The following is a 13,294-nucleotide window of genomic DNA, read 5'->3' on the forward strand; positions in this document are numbered from 1 at the left end:
GGGGGAAGGAAGGAAGGAAGGAAGGAAGGAAGGAAGGAAGGAAGGAAGGAAGGAAGTGAGGAAGGAAGGAAAAGGAAGAAAGGAGAGGGTGGGAAAAGGAGAAAAAGGAAAAGAGGGAGGAAAATGGAAAAGGAAAGGAAGAAGGGAAGTAGGAAAGAAGGGTGAAAAGATGGAAGGAAAAGTGGGAGGAAGAAATGCAGGGGCACAGACACATTTCACTGGGCCTAAGGGCACAAGGCTGGCTAAGAAGGGGGGGGTGAGGCAGCAATGGGGGAGTGGGGAAGAGGACCGGTCTTAGCTCTCCTCGTCCCCCCATTCCATACACCCCCCTCCCCAAGCCGTTGGAAGCCTCACGTAGCCAGGGATTTTTCAGAATAATTGATGGGTCCAGTTCTCCAGAGCTTTCCCGGGGAGAGCGCGGCAGACCGCGCTAGAATTTAAATAGACGTGATTAGTAAAATGTGAGGGGCCGAGGCGCCCTGGCCGCCGCTCTCAATCTTGCTCTTTCTCTCCTAGCTCTCAGATTCTCCGGCTGGCAAGACGTCTGCTCTCGGGCCGCTGGGGGCCCGCAGGGGGCAGTGGGCAGCTCCTGGCCTGGGGCCCGGGGCAAACCCGCCTTCGGGAGGGGAGCGTCTCCACCCCCACTTCCCCATTCCTGGCTTTCTACCTCTGGCACCCCGCTGCAGCTCCCCCGCCCCCTCGCCCCCGGGAGGGGTCCGCAGGGCGTGGGGGAGGGAATTGGGAGGTGGGGCTAGTTGGGGGGAAGGGTGGGGAAGAGTGGCCTGTAGTTCCCGATCCTCTGGCTGCGTAAGCCTGATAAGACAGTGGGTGAAGGTTCTCGGCTGCCGCTTCCCAGCACACCCGCAGCAGGGATACAGTGTGTGTGTGTGTGGGGGGGCTGGATGGAGGCTTCTCTGTGATCTTCCTCCTTCACTCCTCAGCCTCTCCCCAGCGCCGGGGCCAGTTCCTTCCCTCGCCTCCTGTCTGTCTGCAGCTGGGGCCCAGAACAAGCAGGCAGGCATGCAGGCAGGCGAGCTCATTGCGCCGGCCAGAGCCAGCGCCTCTCCCACCCCAAACCTCACCAAAGATCTGCACTTACCTAAAAGCTTGGCAAGCTTGGGGGGGGGGGGGGAGAAGTTCCCCAGCCAGGGAAGAGCTTCTGCCTCGACTCTCTCCCACATCCCCACCTCATCGATTTGTTCCTGAAAAAAGGGGGCTGCGCATTCTTATAACAGCTACAGCCAATTAATATTGCATTAACTCTATTTAAAAAAAAAAAAGCCAAAGCACCAGAATGCTGCACCCTATCAAAGCTATCTATTATTCACAGAAATGTAATTGGAGAACTAAGATCTGTGTGTGTGTGTGTGTGTGTGTGTGTGTGTGTGTGTGTGTGTAACCAGGGCAATGGAGAAAAACACAATCGTGACAATTTTCCAAAAAGGAAGGGGATCCGGGCGTATCTAATATTTAATTTCAAGTCTGTGGTTTTCTAATTCGAGATTAAAAGCAGTCACGTCTTTGAAGCCAGACTCTTGGTATAAATGTACAGTTAAAATATTCTATTCCATGGTCCCCAGACGGAGCTCTCTGCTCGTCCCAGGCTTCATTAAATTTTTATTATCATCCCAGGCTGGAGCAAGGAGTGAGAGGGAAAGACTGGAAAGACTGTCCATCTAATTGCGATTGATTAAAAAAAAACCTTAGCTTTCCTCTCTCCTCCTCCTCCCCAATTTGATAAATTAACAGTAGTTTTCTTTATCCTCCCATCCTTAGGAGAAACCAGTAGACACAATTATACCTTACAAACATACTTTCCAAAGGCACACAGGGTCCAGTCTTCTCTGTTCTTTGAGATTTGGGGGGGGAGGGGAGATAAGAGAAAGGGTAGGGGGCCGGATGGTTTCAGAAAGTGCTGCCTATATGAAAAAAGATGACATCAGTTCTAGAAGGTATTTGGCGAAAGATCAACAGAGAAGCGTTTGCGCTAAGCTGGTTCTTACCATTCAGAGATTAAAGCTTATTGTTACCCAGCAAAATAAACATGATTATACCTGGCTTCCACTTGGGTAGCCTTTCTAGTGTATAGAATGAAAGGAAAGAGCGACATAATCGTTCTACCTCTTCCTGGCTTCATTCTGCTTATCCCCCCACCACCCGAATCTACCAGACTCCTATATACACCCCCACTCCCACAGATACATACACTAGCGCAAAAGGTTTGTACTTCGATTCTACCTTCATGTTGTGCAATTCATCTATGTTAGATCAGAAGACTTTGTGAGTATAGGGGTGGGGACTCTGTGTGTGTGTGTGTGTGTGTGTGTGTGTGTGTGTGTGTGTGTGTGTGTGTGTGTGTGTGTGTGTGTGTGTGTGTGTAAGACAGACGAGAGAGAGAGAGAGAGAGAGAGAGAGAGAGAGAGAGAGAGAGAGAGAGAGAATTCATACTAAGAGGACGTTAAAAAATTTTTAAAGAAAGCTTTTTGTCTTGCGGGAATTAAAGGTAGAAAATAAAAGCCAGAGTTTTCTTTCTAAGCAGTTCCCTATTATCACATCGCCACTTAATTTTATTTCCATTCTCTCCAAGTTAAGTAGAAAGACTGGCTCACAGGGGAGCTGCCATGTGGCCACAGACTGGGGATGTCAAGCAGAGAGCCTCGCTGTGCAAAGTTAATTTCAATTCCCGAGGAGGATTTCACATTCCGGCTCGCTCTGACCCACAGTAATTAGCTGAGATAACTAATGATTACTTACTTATTCCTTGTAATTATCTGGATTTAATAATTCGCTGTGTAATTTATTAATTCTCCTATAATAGCCTTTCAGTACTGGGAATGGCTCATTTAGAGGGGAAAAGCAGAAGTTTCAAGATTTTTTTCTCCTGTTGCAATGTATTCACTTGCTTATGGACAAATTTGGCTCTTCTGGTCGTTCTAATTGTCCTCATTATGAGGGAATCTTGTTCGCCCTGTTTGCCATATTAGAACACAACAATGACTTTTTTTTCTCCTCTCCTGTTGCTGCTGCCGCTGCCATTGAAAGAGCAATTGAAAATGTCCATATGCCTTATTTTTCTTTCTTCTTTCATACTTGTTTCTTTCTTTTCTTATCCAACCTTCTCCTTTTTTCTTCCTTCATTCTTTATCTGTTTCTTTCATTCCTTCCTGTCAGTGTTATATTCCTAGTGAGATCAAAAGGCATTCCAGTTAAGAAAGTAAAAAGGCTTATTTCCAATCTTTTAATTCTGCTCTGCATAGAAATATTTGAACTTTCTCTAAGAAACTGTTTGAGAAGTTAGTTTACCGATCTTCTGAATAATGAGTTTCAAAGAAAATCAAGGAAGTTTTTCAAAATTCCACACACTCCACTAATGTCACATCATAAAGAACTTTCCATATAATTGTATTTAAAGGGGAAATCAACAGTACTGTTTTATCTAAAATAAGAGGGCAAAAGAATTATTAACATGAAGTTTTGCAATCTGGTTCTCAGACCCTGTTCTTGAGAGGGAACATCTTAGTCAAATTTTATATATTAAGAAAATGTAATTGCTAAAAATAATTAGACTATTATATGGTTTATTGCTTTTGAGATCTCATTGACACCCTCAGATTTCCAAATATTCCACAAGAAATATTACAGTGAAATTCATCTAAAGAAAGAACTGTACTCCTAAGTGAATAAAACAATGGTGACATAAAGAGAAACACAACACCTAAGTGGGGATATAGTGTTTTAACTGGGATAAAGTGTTTTCATATAATAGCTAAAACCACTCTTCCTGGTGATCAGTTGTTTTCTGTTTGTATTCACATAGTTTTCATAGTAAACAGAATTATAGGAAATAGCTTGATTTTTAGTTTGTTAATAAATTACCTGAGATTTTAACTTTCAATCCTAGGATCCCAGGTATATGTAAATAAGTTTACTCATATAAACTGCTCCTTTCCCCATAATAAATACAGTCACCTAATAGTATAGTTTGGAGAATGACTATGAAATGAATCACATAAATGCCTACAGATTGAAATGATGTGATAGTGACATTCCAACTTCTCATATGATCACTATTTTGAGCAGTTGCAAACCATCTCTGAGTCTAGATCAACCATTTGCACAGAGCAGGTACTTTAAAATGTTTATTGAATGGAACATTTAAATAAATATTAAACAGCATTTTGTGCATGGATTACTTTTCCTCTCCCTTTTTATTTTAATTTTCTTACTCTTTCTTCCAAGTCCCTACATCTTTTACCTTAACTTGGTATTTCTCTGCCCCCTTTCTTTTCTAAAAGGACTACTTGAATGAAATAGTCTTATTTGGCTCTTTGCATTTCTCCACAAAACCACCATACTCATTGAATTATAAAATCATAGATTTAGAGCTGAAAACTATATTAAAGGTCATTAAGCATGTTTAATTAATAAAGGGGGATAAGATGTCTTTCTTGCAAGTAAAAATACATTTGAGAAAGGAAGAAATATATCACTCTTTATATGAGTCTTAGGTACCCATTTATAAACTAAAATCTTACATGGAGGAAAAAACTAGGCATTCAAGACTCAAGAAATACTTGGTGAATCAGAGCAAAGGAAGTGCCGCTATCCCAACTGTTGAAAAGGTTGGATTGTTTCTTTTTTTTTTTACTTTGCTCAATATTATAACCATGAACATGTAAAGTTTATTGCAAGTCCCAAAACATACTAGAAGAAATGTCAAGAAAAACAATATTGTTTCCACGGTTTCTACCTGGTCCCATTCAACACATTTCTCCATTGTAACTTGCTACCTGGATTCCACTTTTGATAAAAATGTGATGGCTCCATTTGGAAAATAGAGTCTCCACACACATGCATATTCTCCCTTTACCCCTTCTCCCTCCATCAAACAAGTACACTTTTAGTAGTACTGACCTGAGATGTTATGCTAAAGTATAATATACTGAAATGCCATTCAAATTTGAGAAGCCTGCCCCCCCACCCTGTATAAAGGATTGATTTTTTTTTTTGAACTCGGGTTCCTCCACTTTGGGAGAAATGCAACTCCTTAGAACAGGAAACACAAGGCTCACAGTGCTCCTTGCAAACACTAGACTTGGGGCTTGGCCAGACTTTATGCTCTGTCCATGGTGCTGAGATTGAACAAAAAATTGAGAAGACCAGGCATAAAGAAGAGAGTGAGATTAAACGAGGATGAAGTTTCAGTTCTCAGAAATTGAATTAAAATAAACACCCTATTACTTTCTTCTAAACTTAGCAAAGTTATAATAATTCTTTCCTTTTCTTCAAAGTCTCTTTTTTCTTGGCCCCAACTCAGGCCAACTCATGATTAGCAAATGTTTCCCTTATTTTTTTTAAAAGGGGTTCACCCTTTCATTTTTTTATTAAGAAAAGCCATCTACCCCACTTTTATTTTTTTCACTCTCTATCCCTAAAGGTGTTTGTTATATCTGTAAAACATATTCAACTGCCACTCCAGCATTTATTGACAATCTGAATTACTAAAATGATTTTGAATAGGGGAATCTGGCATTTCTCCATTTAGTCACTGACATTAAAAACACCTTGAGGGAGTTTCACTTTACAGGAGTGTATGGGTTAGATAAAGCATAGTCATCAGGCTGGGGAGTATAAGGAGGAAAACCCATAGGTTTCTTTTTTTGAACTGCAAAATACAATTGTTATTTTGTACAATTTCTATTTTTCTATCAATATAGTACTAACTCCAACTCAGAGCCCTCTTAATAAAGTGATTAAAAAACTTAATCATTTTATAATTTGAGAGAGTCTGAAATTAAATTGAGGCTCATTTCACTGTTGAGCAAGGACTGGGGCCAGAGAAAGAACTTCTTTGTCTCTCTTCTGCCTTGGAGAGACCTTTGCCAGCTCCAGTGACTCCTCTTTTCACAGCAGGTGTCATAACAGAATCACCATTTAAATATTTCCCTTTCTAGCCCTTTTTCTCCCTCTCTCCAATCCACCCAACCCCAGACCAGTTAATTTCTTTAAATGTGATAGAAAGTGCTGTAAAGAAGGGAAAGATGAAGGGAGGAAGGGAGGTCTTTCCAATTCAGCCTCATCCCCTGCAGCTAGGCACCAGTCTACTCTTTAAGAGCTGTCAAATGGTAGGGAGCTGCTGGAGGGTCCTATTTGACATCTAAGGGACCCTGAGCTTCAACTCTAGCCACACCCGGTCCCCTGGCACTGCTCTGAAGTGATCTGAGCAGTCAACCTCCCAAGCTTCTTCAGTTGGCTTCCTAAGTGCTGGAGAGGGGAGGGGCAGAAAGAAAAGATGATTAGGAAACCTTGCTCATCCAGTATTTTCCATTTACAAAGCAACTACTAAAAGCCTTGTTGGGGAATCTGGTGGAGGAAAATGCCTGTATCTGGAGCCAAATGCCCCCACATTATCCTGGCAGAGAGAGAGAGAGAGAGAGAGAGGGAGAGAGAGAGAGAGAGAGAGAGAGAGAGAGACAGACAGACAGACACTCTCGAGTACACTAAGCAGTAGAATTCTGTTTTAGAAGTGCAAATAATAAGTTCACCTTATTCATTCTCTGCTACAAAATCACAGTCCTATCTGAACTTTAAATAACCATCACTGGGGGGGGAGCATCAAAATTGTCATGTTAATTTTCTAAGCACTTCCACACAAAAAAAAGAATTCAGTTAATGATTAAAGCAACAACTTAACATTTTAAAGCAATTTAATTTTCAATAGCATATTTTAATGAAAAAAACAGCATACTTTTCCAATAAAACATTAAAATCTTTTCTTCAATGAAAGACAGTTCAACAACATTGAAAATAACTTAATACATGACTATATTAAATAAATCGCCTATTAACAAAAACAATGAAACCAGCTCATATACAGAACTTAAGACTTCAGAAAATCTCCATTTTAACAGCAGTACAGTGAAATCTGTAAGAATATATCTATGTGTGCGTCATTTTGAATGAAATATTTACAATACCTAAGGTACTAGAAGTTATGTACCATATTTTGTTGTTATTTCAAAAGAATTGTACCAAATAACGTGAATTTACAAGCAGTGCGCTGTCCCTCTAATAATTAAAATTTGCCTTTTCTACAAACAGACCTTCAAAGGTATTGGGGGGAGGAGGGAAGAGTTGATAATGCTTTTTTAAAGTAACAAACGCAATATAGGAGTGAAACATTGCGAATTAGTCTTGAAATCTAGAAGGACAAACACCAGGAGGCAAATCGAGTCCATCATAATTTCTTTTCAGCTTTAGAGGAATGTTTGTGCGCTTGTGCCTGTGAATGTGTGAGAAGGGAGGGAGGGGGAGGGGGAGAGGGGAGAGGGAGGGGAGAGAGGGAGGGGGGGACGGGATGGGAATCCCCATTAAATATGTAAGGAAGTAAACAATACTTTGGACAGTGAATCAGGTCTATACAAATAACGGAGGACATCTATTACAGAGTGTCAACGAGTCACAAATAAGAACACTGCCAGGAAAAACAAAGGAGAAACAATCTTCATTCAGCGAGAGAATTTACACATGGGCCAAAAAGAACACTGTAGAAGACGATAGTTTTAGAAATTTGACAGTCTTCAAACAAACTTTTCTGGTCACTTACACTTTCCTCTTTTTTTTGTAAAGCAGACTTAGATTAACGAAGTTTAATTAATCATAATGAGCACAAATTAATTTGCCCGAGACATAAATGAATAATTTACAGAGGATTATTTGGCAATAATCTAATAATAGCTTTTAAAGATCAGTGAACACAGTGGGCAGCTCTTTTCCTAAGCATTAAGACTTTAGAGGAGAACGAGAATAATAACCACAGTAAAAATATATTATATATAATATACAGTGTAAATGCAGAAAAAATCTGCCATCTCTCTCTTTTTTTAAATCAAAATACTTTTGAGATGTCTCTATCATGTAAAGGGGTCAAACTCTAGTTTAAAGTTTTAGTCCTGACACAAATTTACTTTTCCGAAAAATAGCTGCAAAGTGTACTTTTAAACTCGAACATGGGTAATGTCTTTAAGAATAAAAACAAATCTTACTTGATCGTTCTTCAGTCTTTTAAAAAGGATTTTTTAACTGCCTTCAGTCAGTGTCAGAGTACTTGAAAGAGCAGGGTGCCTTTCTAGGGGATGTAGAGAGGGACAACATCATTAAAACTTGCAAATACAAGTCTGGTTTTCTTTTTTTTTCCCCCGTTTCTCAATATCCTCCCCTCCCCCGGTTTTACCACGTTTATTCAACACCTTTCTCCTTTTCTCTCTCTCTCTCTCTCTCTCTCTCTCTCTGGTGGAATCAGACACCGAAATAATTTCTTGTCGACAAGAAGGAAGGAAAAGATGGGGAGAAGTAAGGTGGAGAGAGGAAGAGTCTGGGATCGGAGAAAAGGAAGGAGTCCCAAGAGAGAGCGAGAGCCTTTCAAATCCCAGCCGAATATTTCATCCTTTTCTGTTTCTGCCTCTGGTTGCAGAACCAGACTCGCACCACATTTTTCTTAAGGTCGAGTTTCTCTGCAATGGCGGCAATTTTCTCGGAGGAGGGACGAGGCTGGATGGCGAAATAGGCTTCTAGGGAACGCTTCTCCGGGGCAGCTATGGACGTGCGCTTCCTTTTCTTCTCAGCCCCATTGAAGAGCTCGGGTTTGGTGAGCTTTTCACGGTGGGACTTCTCTGCCTCTTCTAGCCAAGCCTGGAGGATGGGCTTGAGAGCGATCATGTTGTTGTGGGAGAGGGTGAGGGACTCGAACCTGCAGATGGTGCTCTGGCTCAGCGAGCCCACCCCGGGGATCTTGAGGTTGGCCAGAGCGGAGCCCACGTCCGCCTGGGTCACTCCCAGCTTGATGCGCCGCTGCTTAAAGCGCTCGGCGAACGCTTCCAAGTCCCGCGGGTCGGCGTCCACGTCGCTCATGCAGCCCATGTGCGAAGGGAGCCCGTGCGCGTGGGCCATGCTGAGGGCAGCCTGGTGCATAGGATTCATGGTAGCCATGTGCGGGGCGTGGGCGGGCGTGGACACCACGGAGCCATCGGGTCCCGTCATGGCCCCCAAGGCCAGCCCGGGCGTGATGTGATCCAAGAGCTCTCCCTCCAGCGCCTGGTGCGGTTGGTGGTGGTGGTGGTGGTGATGGTGGTGGTGGTGGTGGGTGCCCGACAGAGCAGAAGGGTGCGAGATGGGCACGGAAGAGGACGAGGCAGAGGAGGTGCACGGGATGGTGTTCATGGTGTGGTAGGTGGCGTCCGGTTTGAAGGGGCTGTGATGGGGCGCGTGGTGATGGTGGCTTTTGGTCTGCGAGACGATGTCCACGGCCGCCAGAGCTTCCGCGCGGGCCAGCAGGCTCTCATCCAGACCCCCGAAGATGTTGCTCTGCAAATGTAAGTAGAAGGCGCACATTACTGACCAGAGGGCACCGGGCTCTCCTCCCCACACCGCCTCCGCCGGTGCTCCCCGCCTGACCGCCCGCTGCCGCCAGTCAGCCCAACTAAACCATCTCCGCAAGGTTGGGGAAGGGGAAAAAAGAAAAAAAATCCTGGTACAAGACAGAGGAGAAGGGGGAGTGGGGAGAGAGAGAGAGAGAGAGAGAGAGAGAGAGAGAGAGAGAGAGAGAGAGAGAGAGAGAGAGAAGGAGGAGGAGGAGGAGGAAGAGAGAGCAGAGAGACTACACAACACCCAGCACAACAGCACACACACACAGAGGCAACATCCCAGGTCATAAAAATTAATATGAAAGACCGGATCCACGGAATACATAAGTTGGAGGGAGAGGAGAACAGAGAGACAGAGAGAGAGAGAGAGAGAGAGAGAGAGAGAGAGAGAGAGAGAGAGAGAGCAGAGAGACTACACAACACCCAGCACAACAGCACACACAGAGAGGCAATATCCCAGGTCATAAAAATTAATATGAAAGACCAGATCCACTGAATACATAAGTTGGAGGGAGAGGAGGAGAGAGAGAGAGATGAAGAGAAGAGAAAGAGAGAGGGAGAGGAGGAAGAGAATGAGAGAGAGAGAGAGAGAGCGAGGGGGGAAAAATTGGAGGTGTGGGGTGATTTGCTATGGAGACATGAAAAAAACATCAAGCAGATAAAGGGGGCTGTCAGAACGTGCCTTTAAGCGGTGATTATGCAGAATACATACCGGTGGGGTGGGAAGACAAGCTCGCCTCATCGCCTCGGAACCTCCGGCGCCCCCGCTGCCGCCGCCGCCGCCGCCGCTGCCACCCCCGCCGCCGCCGCCGCCGCTGCCGCTCCGACCCCCGCCGCCGCCGCCGCCGCCCCCGCTGCTGGAGTTGCTGGGCGAAGTGGAGGAGGGCGCCGCGGAGGAGGAGGTACAGGGAGAAGCGGAGTGCAGCGCCGAGTACTTGGGCTCAACGTGCAGGCTGCCGCCGTGAGGCATGCTGAACGCCTGCTTGCTGTTCAGGGACATCATCATCATCTTCCCGGCCGCCCCCGGGACGCGCCGACGGTGCCCGGAGCCGGCAAAGGCGAGGGGAAAGTCCGGCCGGCGGCCGGCGGGCTGGGCTCCGAGCCCCGGCTGCGGCTGCCGCTGCCTCTCGCCGCTCCCGGGCTCCGCTCTGCTCCGGCGTCAGCCCTTGCCTCTCGCAACTGCCCCGGAGCCTCCGGCCGGCCAGTGTTATACTTCCCTCGCTCCCCCTCGCCTTCCCCCGCTCCCCCTCCTCCTCCCTTCCTTGCCAAGATCCTCCAAGGTTTGTTCCTTTTCCCCTTTCTCCCTCCTTTTCTCCCTCTGGGCTCCCAGTCTCTCTTTCTCTTTCTCACCCCCCCCCTCAACCCCCGCCTTCTCCTCTGTCGCCAACACTACCACCGACAGCCTCCTCCTCCTCCTCCTCCTCCTCCCCCTCCGCCTGCGCTCTTAATCCCAAGGCTTCTGGGTTGGCCCCCTCCCTGATTCCCACCTCCAGCCACCCCGATCTCCCCACTTCTCACCCTACTCCAGGCCCCTCCCCGTTTCCCAAGGAAGCCCCAATACCTCTGGGAAATGCCCTGGGCGACTGCCGACAGCCCTCCCCTATACCTTTTCCCGCTCCCCCTTCTCGCCCCCCACCCCTCTAGCCAAGTAGGAAGAAACTCTGCAGAGAAGTTGCCTCTGGAGCCAGGCTAGAGACTGGGCTTTCCCTCGCTTCCCCAGCCAGCCGGTACCTCGTCCCCAGCTCTCTCTTCCCAAGCCCAGGACCAGGACCTTGCCCGCCCCTCGTCACTGACTGTCTCCGACTCCCGGCCCCCGATGGAATGAACAGCTGGAGCAGCTGCCACCCAGCCTGTTCTGCCTGCTCTCCTCCCGGCAGCCGCCCCTCCTGCCTCAGTCTCCAAGCTCAGCCCGCGCACCTTGACCCGGCAGGTGCCTTGTGCCGAAGAGACATCGGGGTATTGGGGTTGTGAGTCTTTCTGTCTCCCTCGGTTTCTAACTGCTCTCAGCCCATTGGACAGAGGCAGGTCGGGCCCTGGCTGAGAGTGCGCATGCGACTAGCCCCCTCCCTCTTCAACACCCCCCACACACACACACACACCGCCTCCCTTCCCCCTTCTCCTCCTCCTCCTCCTCTCCCCTTTCTAGTACAGTGAATGTGAATCTCGTGTGGATACGCTTGAAAAACCTTTCACTGGATTTATTATTCTTCATTAACCACAATAAAAGGGGGAGGGGTTGACCAAGGGGGAGAGGGGAAGCAAATACTAAATAGCGCATGTGTTGAACGCGCCCCGGGTTCCTATACACACGCACATCCGTACACACCAACGCACACACACACAGAAATACACACACGTACCCTCGGGGGCTAGCACGAACCTCACTTATCTTCATTCCCACCGCTCTACCCGGCCTTAGGTCCTGTTTTTAGTAGTTATCCTGCCGGTACTTTTTTTTTTTGCTGGGGGGTAGGGAGGGTGTCAGGGGAGTGTGGAACTTCTGTTGCCTGGATCCTGTCCCTTCTCTGACAAGTGGACAGACTTCTAGTTCCAGTTGCAAAACTAGGTGTGACATCCCACGCGGCTGCCTCGCCTCCCCCCCCCCCTCCATCTTCCACCGTGTTTGCTTGGAGATCAGAGGGGACTGGGAGAATAGGCGAAATCTAAGTGAGATCTCCTCCCAGGTCCTCACACCGGGTGGAGGGAGGGTGTAGTGGAGGGCTCGGGGCTCCCCCGGTGAGGGAGTGCTAAGCAGGAATAGCCCAGCGGGCAGGGGCGGCAGGGTAGCCGGGAGCAGGTGCAGGCGCAGCGCCTAGGGAGTGGCGAGCAGGTGCTGAAGCAGGAGGCGCAGATCGGGGAAGCGCCCGCGCTGGCGCTGGGGCAAAGTCAGAGTGGGAAGGTAGTGGGCGCCGCGCGGGAGGGAGGGAGGGAGGGCGGACGCACCCTGGAGGGGCAGGCGAGGTCCGGCCCCCCACTCCTCTGAGCCTTCCGGAGTGCAGGAGGGACCGTGGCTAAGGAAGGCATGGCTTTTCAGCCCACCCCCCACCCCCAGCTTTTCCCAGCGCTCTGGCCCCGGGCAGGTTAAAGTTTCGTCCCCAGTAAGCCGGAGCCGACTCCTCCTGAGGTTGGCGGGCAGCAGCTTCGGGCTCCTCCAGCTGAGTTCGGGATCCAAACGAATTTCACCTTCTGGGCTGTCGGCCGCCTCAGTTTGGTTGGTCGTGGGTTGGTTTCCCTTTTCCCTGTGCGGGCTGAGTCCATTAGACATAACAGCCAAGGGAAATTCTGCTGGCTGTCTGGTGGGGCTGCGCGTGCAGGCTGCGCTGGGAAGGGCGGCAGGGCCCGGGGCTGTTGACATGAATGAACCTGGGTCGGGCTGGCCTCCTGCATGTGCCTAGGTGTTTAATTCCGACCTAAACTGGAGCCCGTGCAATTTTCAAGGAAATAAGGGAGGAAAACGACATTGTACAGCTCTCACTGTCTCCAGCTTCGAGAAATGAAATAAATCAAAGTTAAAAGCTTGAGTATCATTTAATTATAGTGTGAATAGCGCTTTGAAAGAAGTAGAACAACATCTCTAAACAAATTATGACCGGGCCAGGAAGGAATTATTAGATTGAAATTTCATTTAGGCTCGGGAGACACCGCGCTTCACTGTGTAATCTGCTACGCCTCATCTGATTTGTATGCTTAATTCAGCTTGACGAATTTATTAGTTTTCATAATAGTGAAAAAATGGAGCCGCACTATGGGCTAATGCATTGTGTGTACTATAAATTGTATGTCATCGGTGAGAGGCTGAAGTCTATAGAAATCTTTTATTAATGACGGTATAGGAAGAAGGATTTTCTTGCCAGCCTCAGAGAGAGGTTCAT

At 47.2% G+C, this 13,294-nt stretch overlaps 1 protein-coding gene across 1 annotated transcript; it reads right to left on the reverse strand.

Moving 5' to 3' along the window:
• Positions 1-8,421: 8,421 nt before the first annotated feature.
• POU4F2 (POU class 4 homeobox 2) lies at positions 8,422-10,431 on the reverse strand. Its single transcript, XM_074227433.1, has 2 exons — positions 10,135-10,431; positions 8,422-9,363 (listed from the first exon to the last, which is right to left on the reverse strand). Exons 1-2 carry the CDS (start codon positions 10,429-10,431, stop codon positions 8,422-8,424), a joined length of 1,239 nt encoding a protein of 412 aa, XP_074083534.1.
• Between the last annotated feature and the right edge of the window lie 2,863 nt (positions 10,432-13,294).

The sequence above is a fragment of the Macrotis lagotis genome, chromosome 3, assembly GCF_037893015.1.
Source record: "Macrotis lagotis isolate mMagLag1 chromosome 3, bilby.v1.9.chrom.fasta, whole genome shotgun sequence".
Lineage (NCBI taxonomy): Eukaryota > Metazoa > Chordata > Mammalia > Peramelemorphia > Peramelidae > Macrotis > Macrotis lagotis.

Excerpts from the sequence above, each read along its gene's own strand:
- POU4F2 (XM_074227433.1), bottom strand. The coding sequence starts at position 10,431 with ATGATGATGATGTCCCTGAACAGCAAGCAGGCGTTCAGCATGCCTCAC. Across the intron at positions 9,364-10,134 it reads CTTGTCTTCCCACCCCACCG|AGCAACATCTTCGGGGGTCT; the intron begins GTATGTATTCTG and ends TTACATTTGCAG.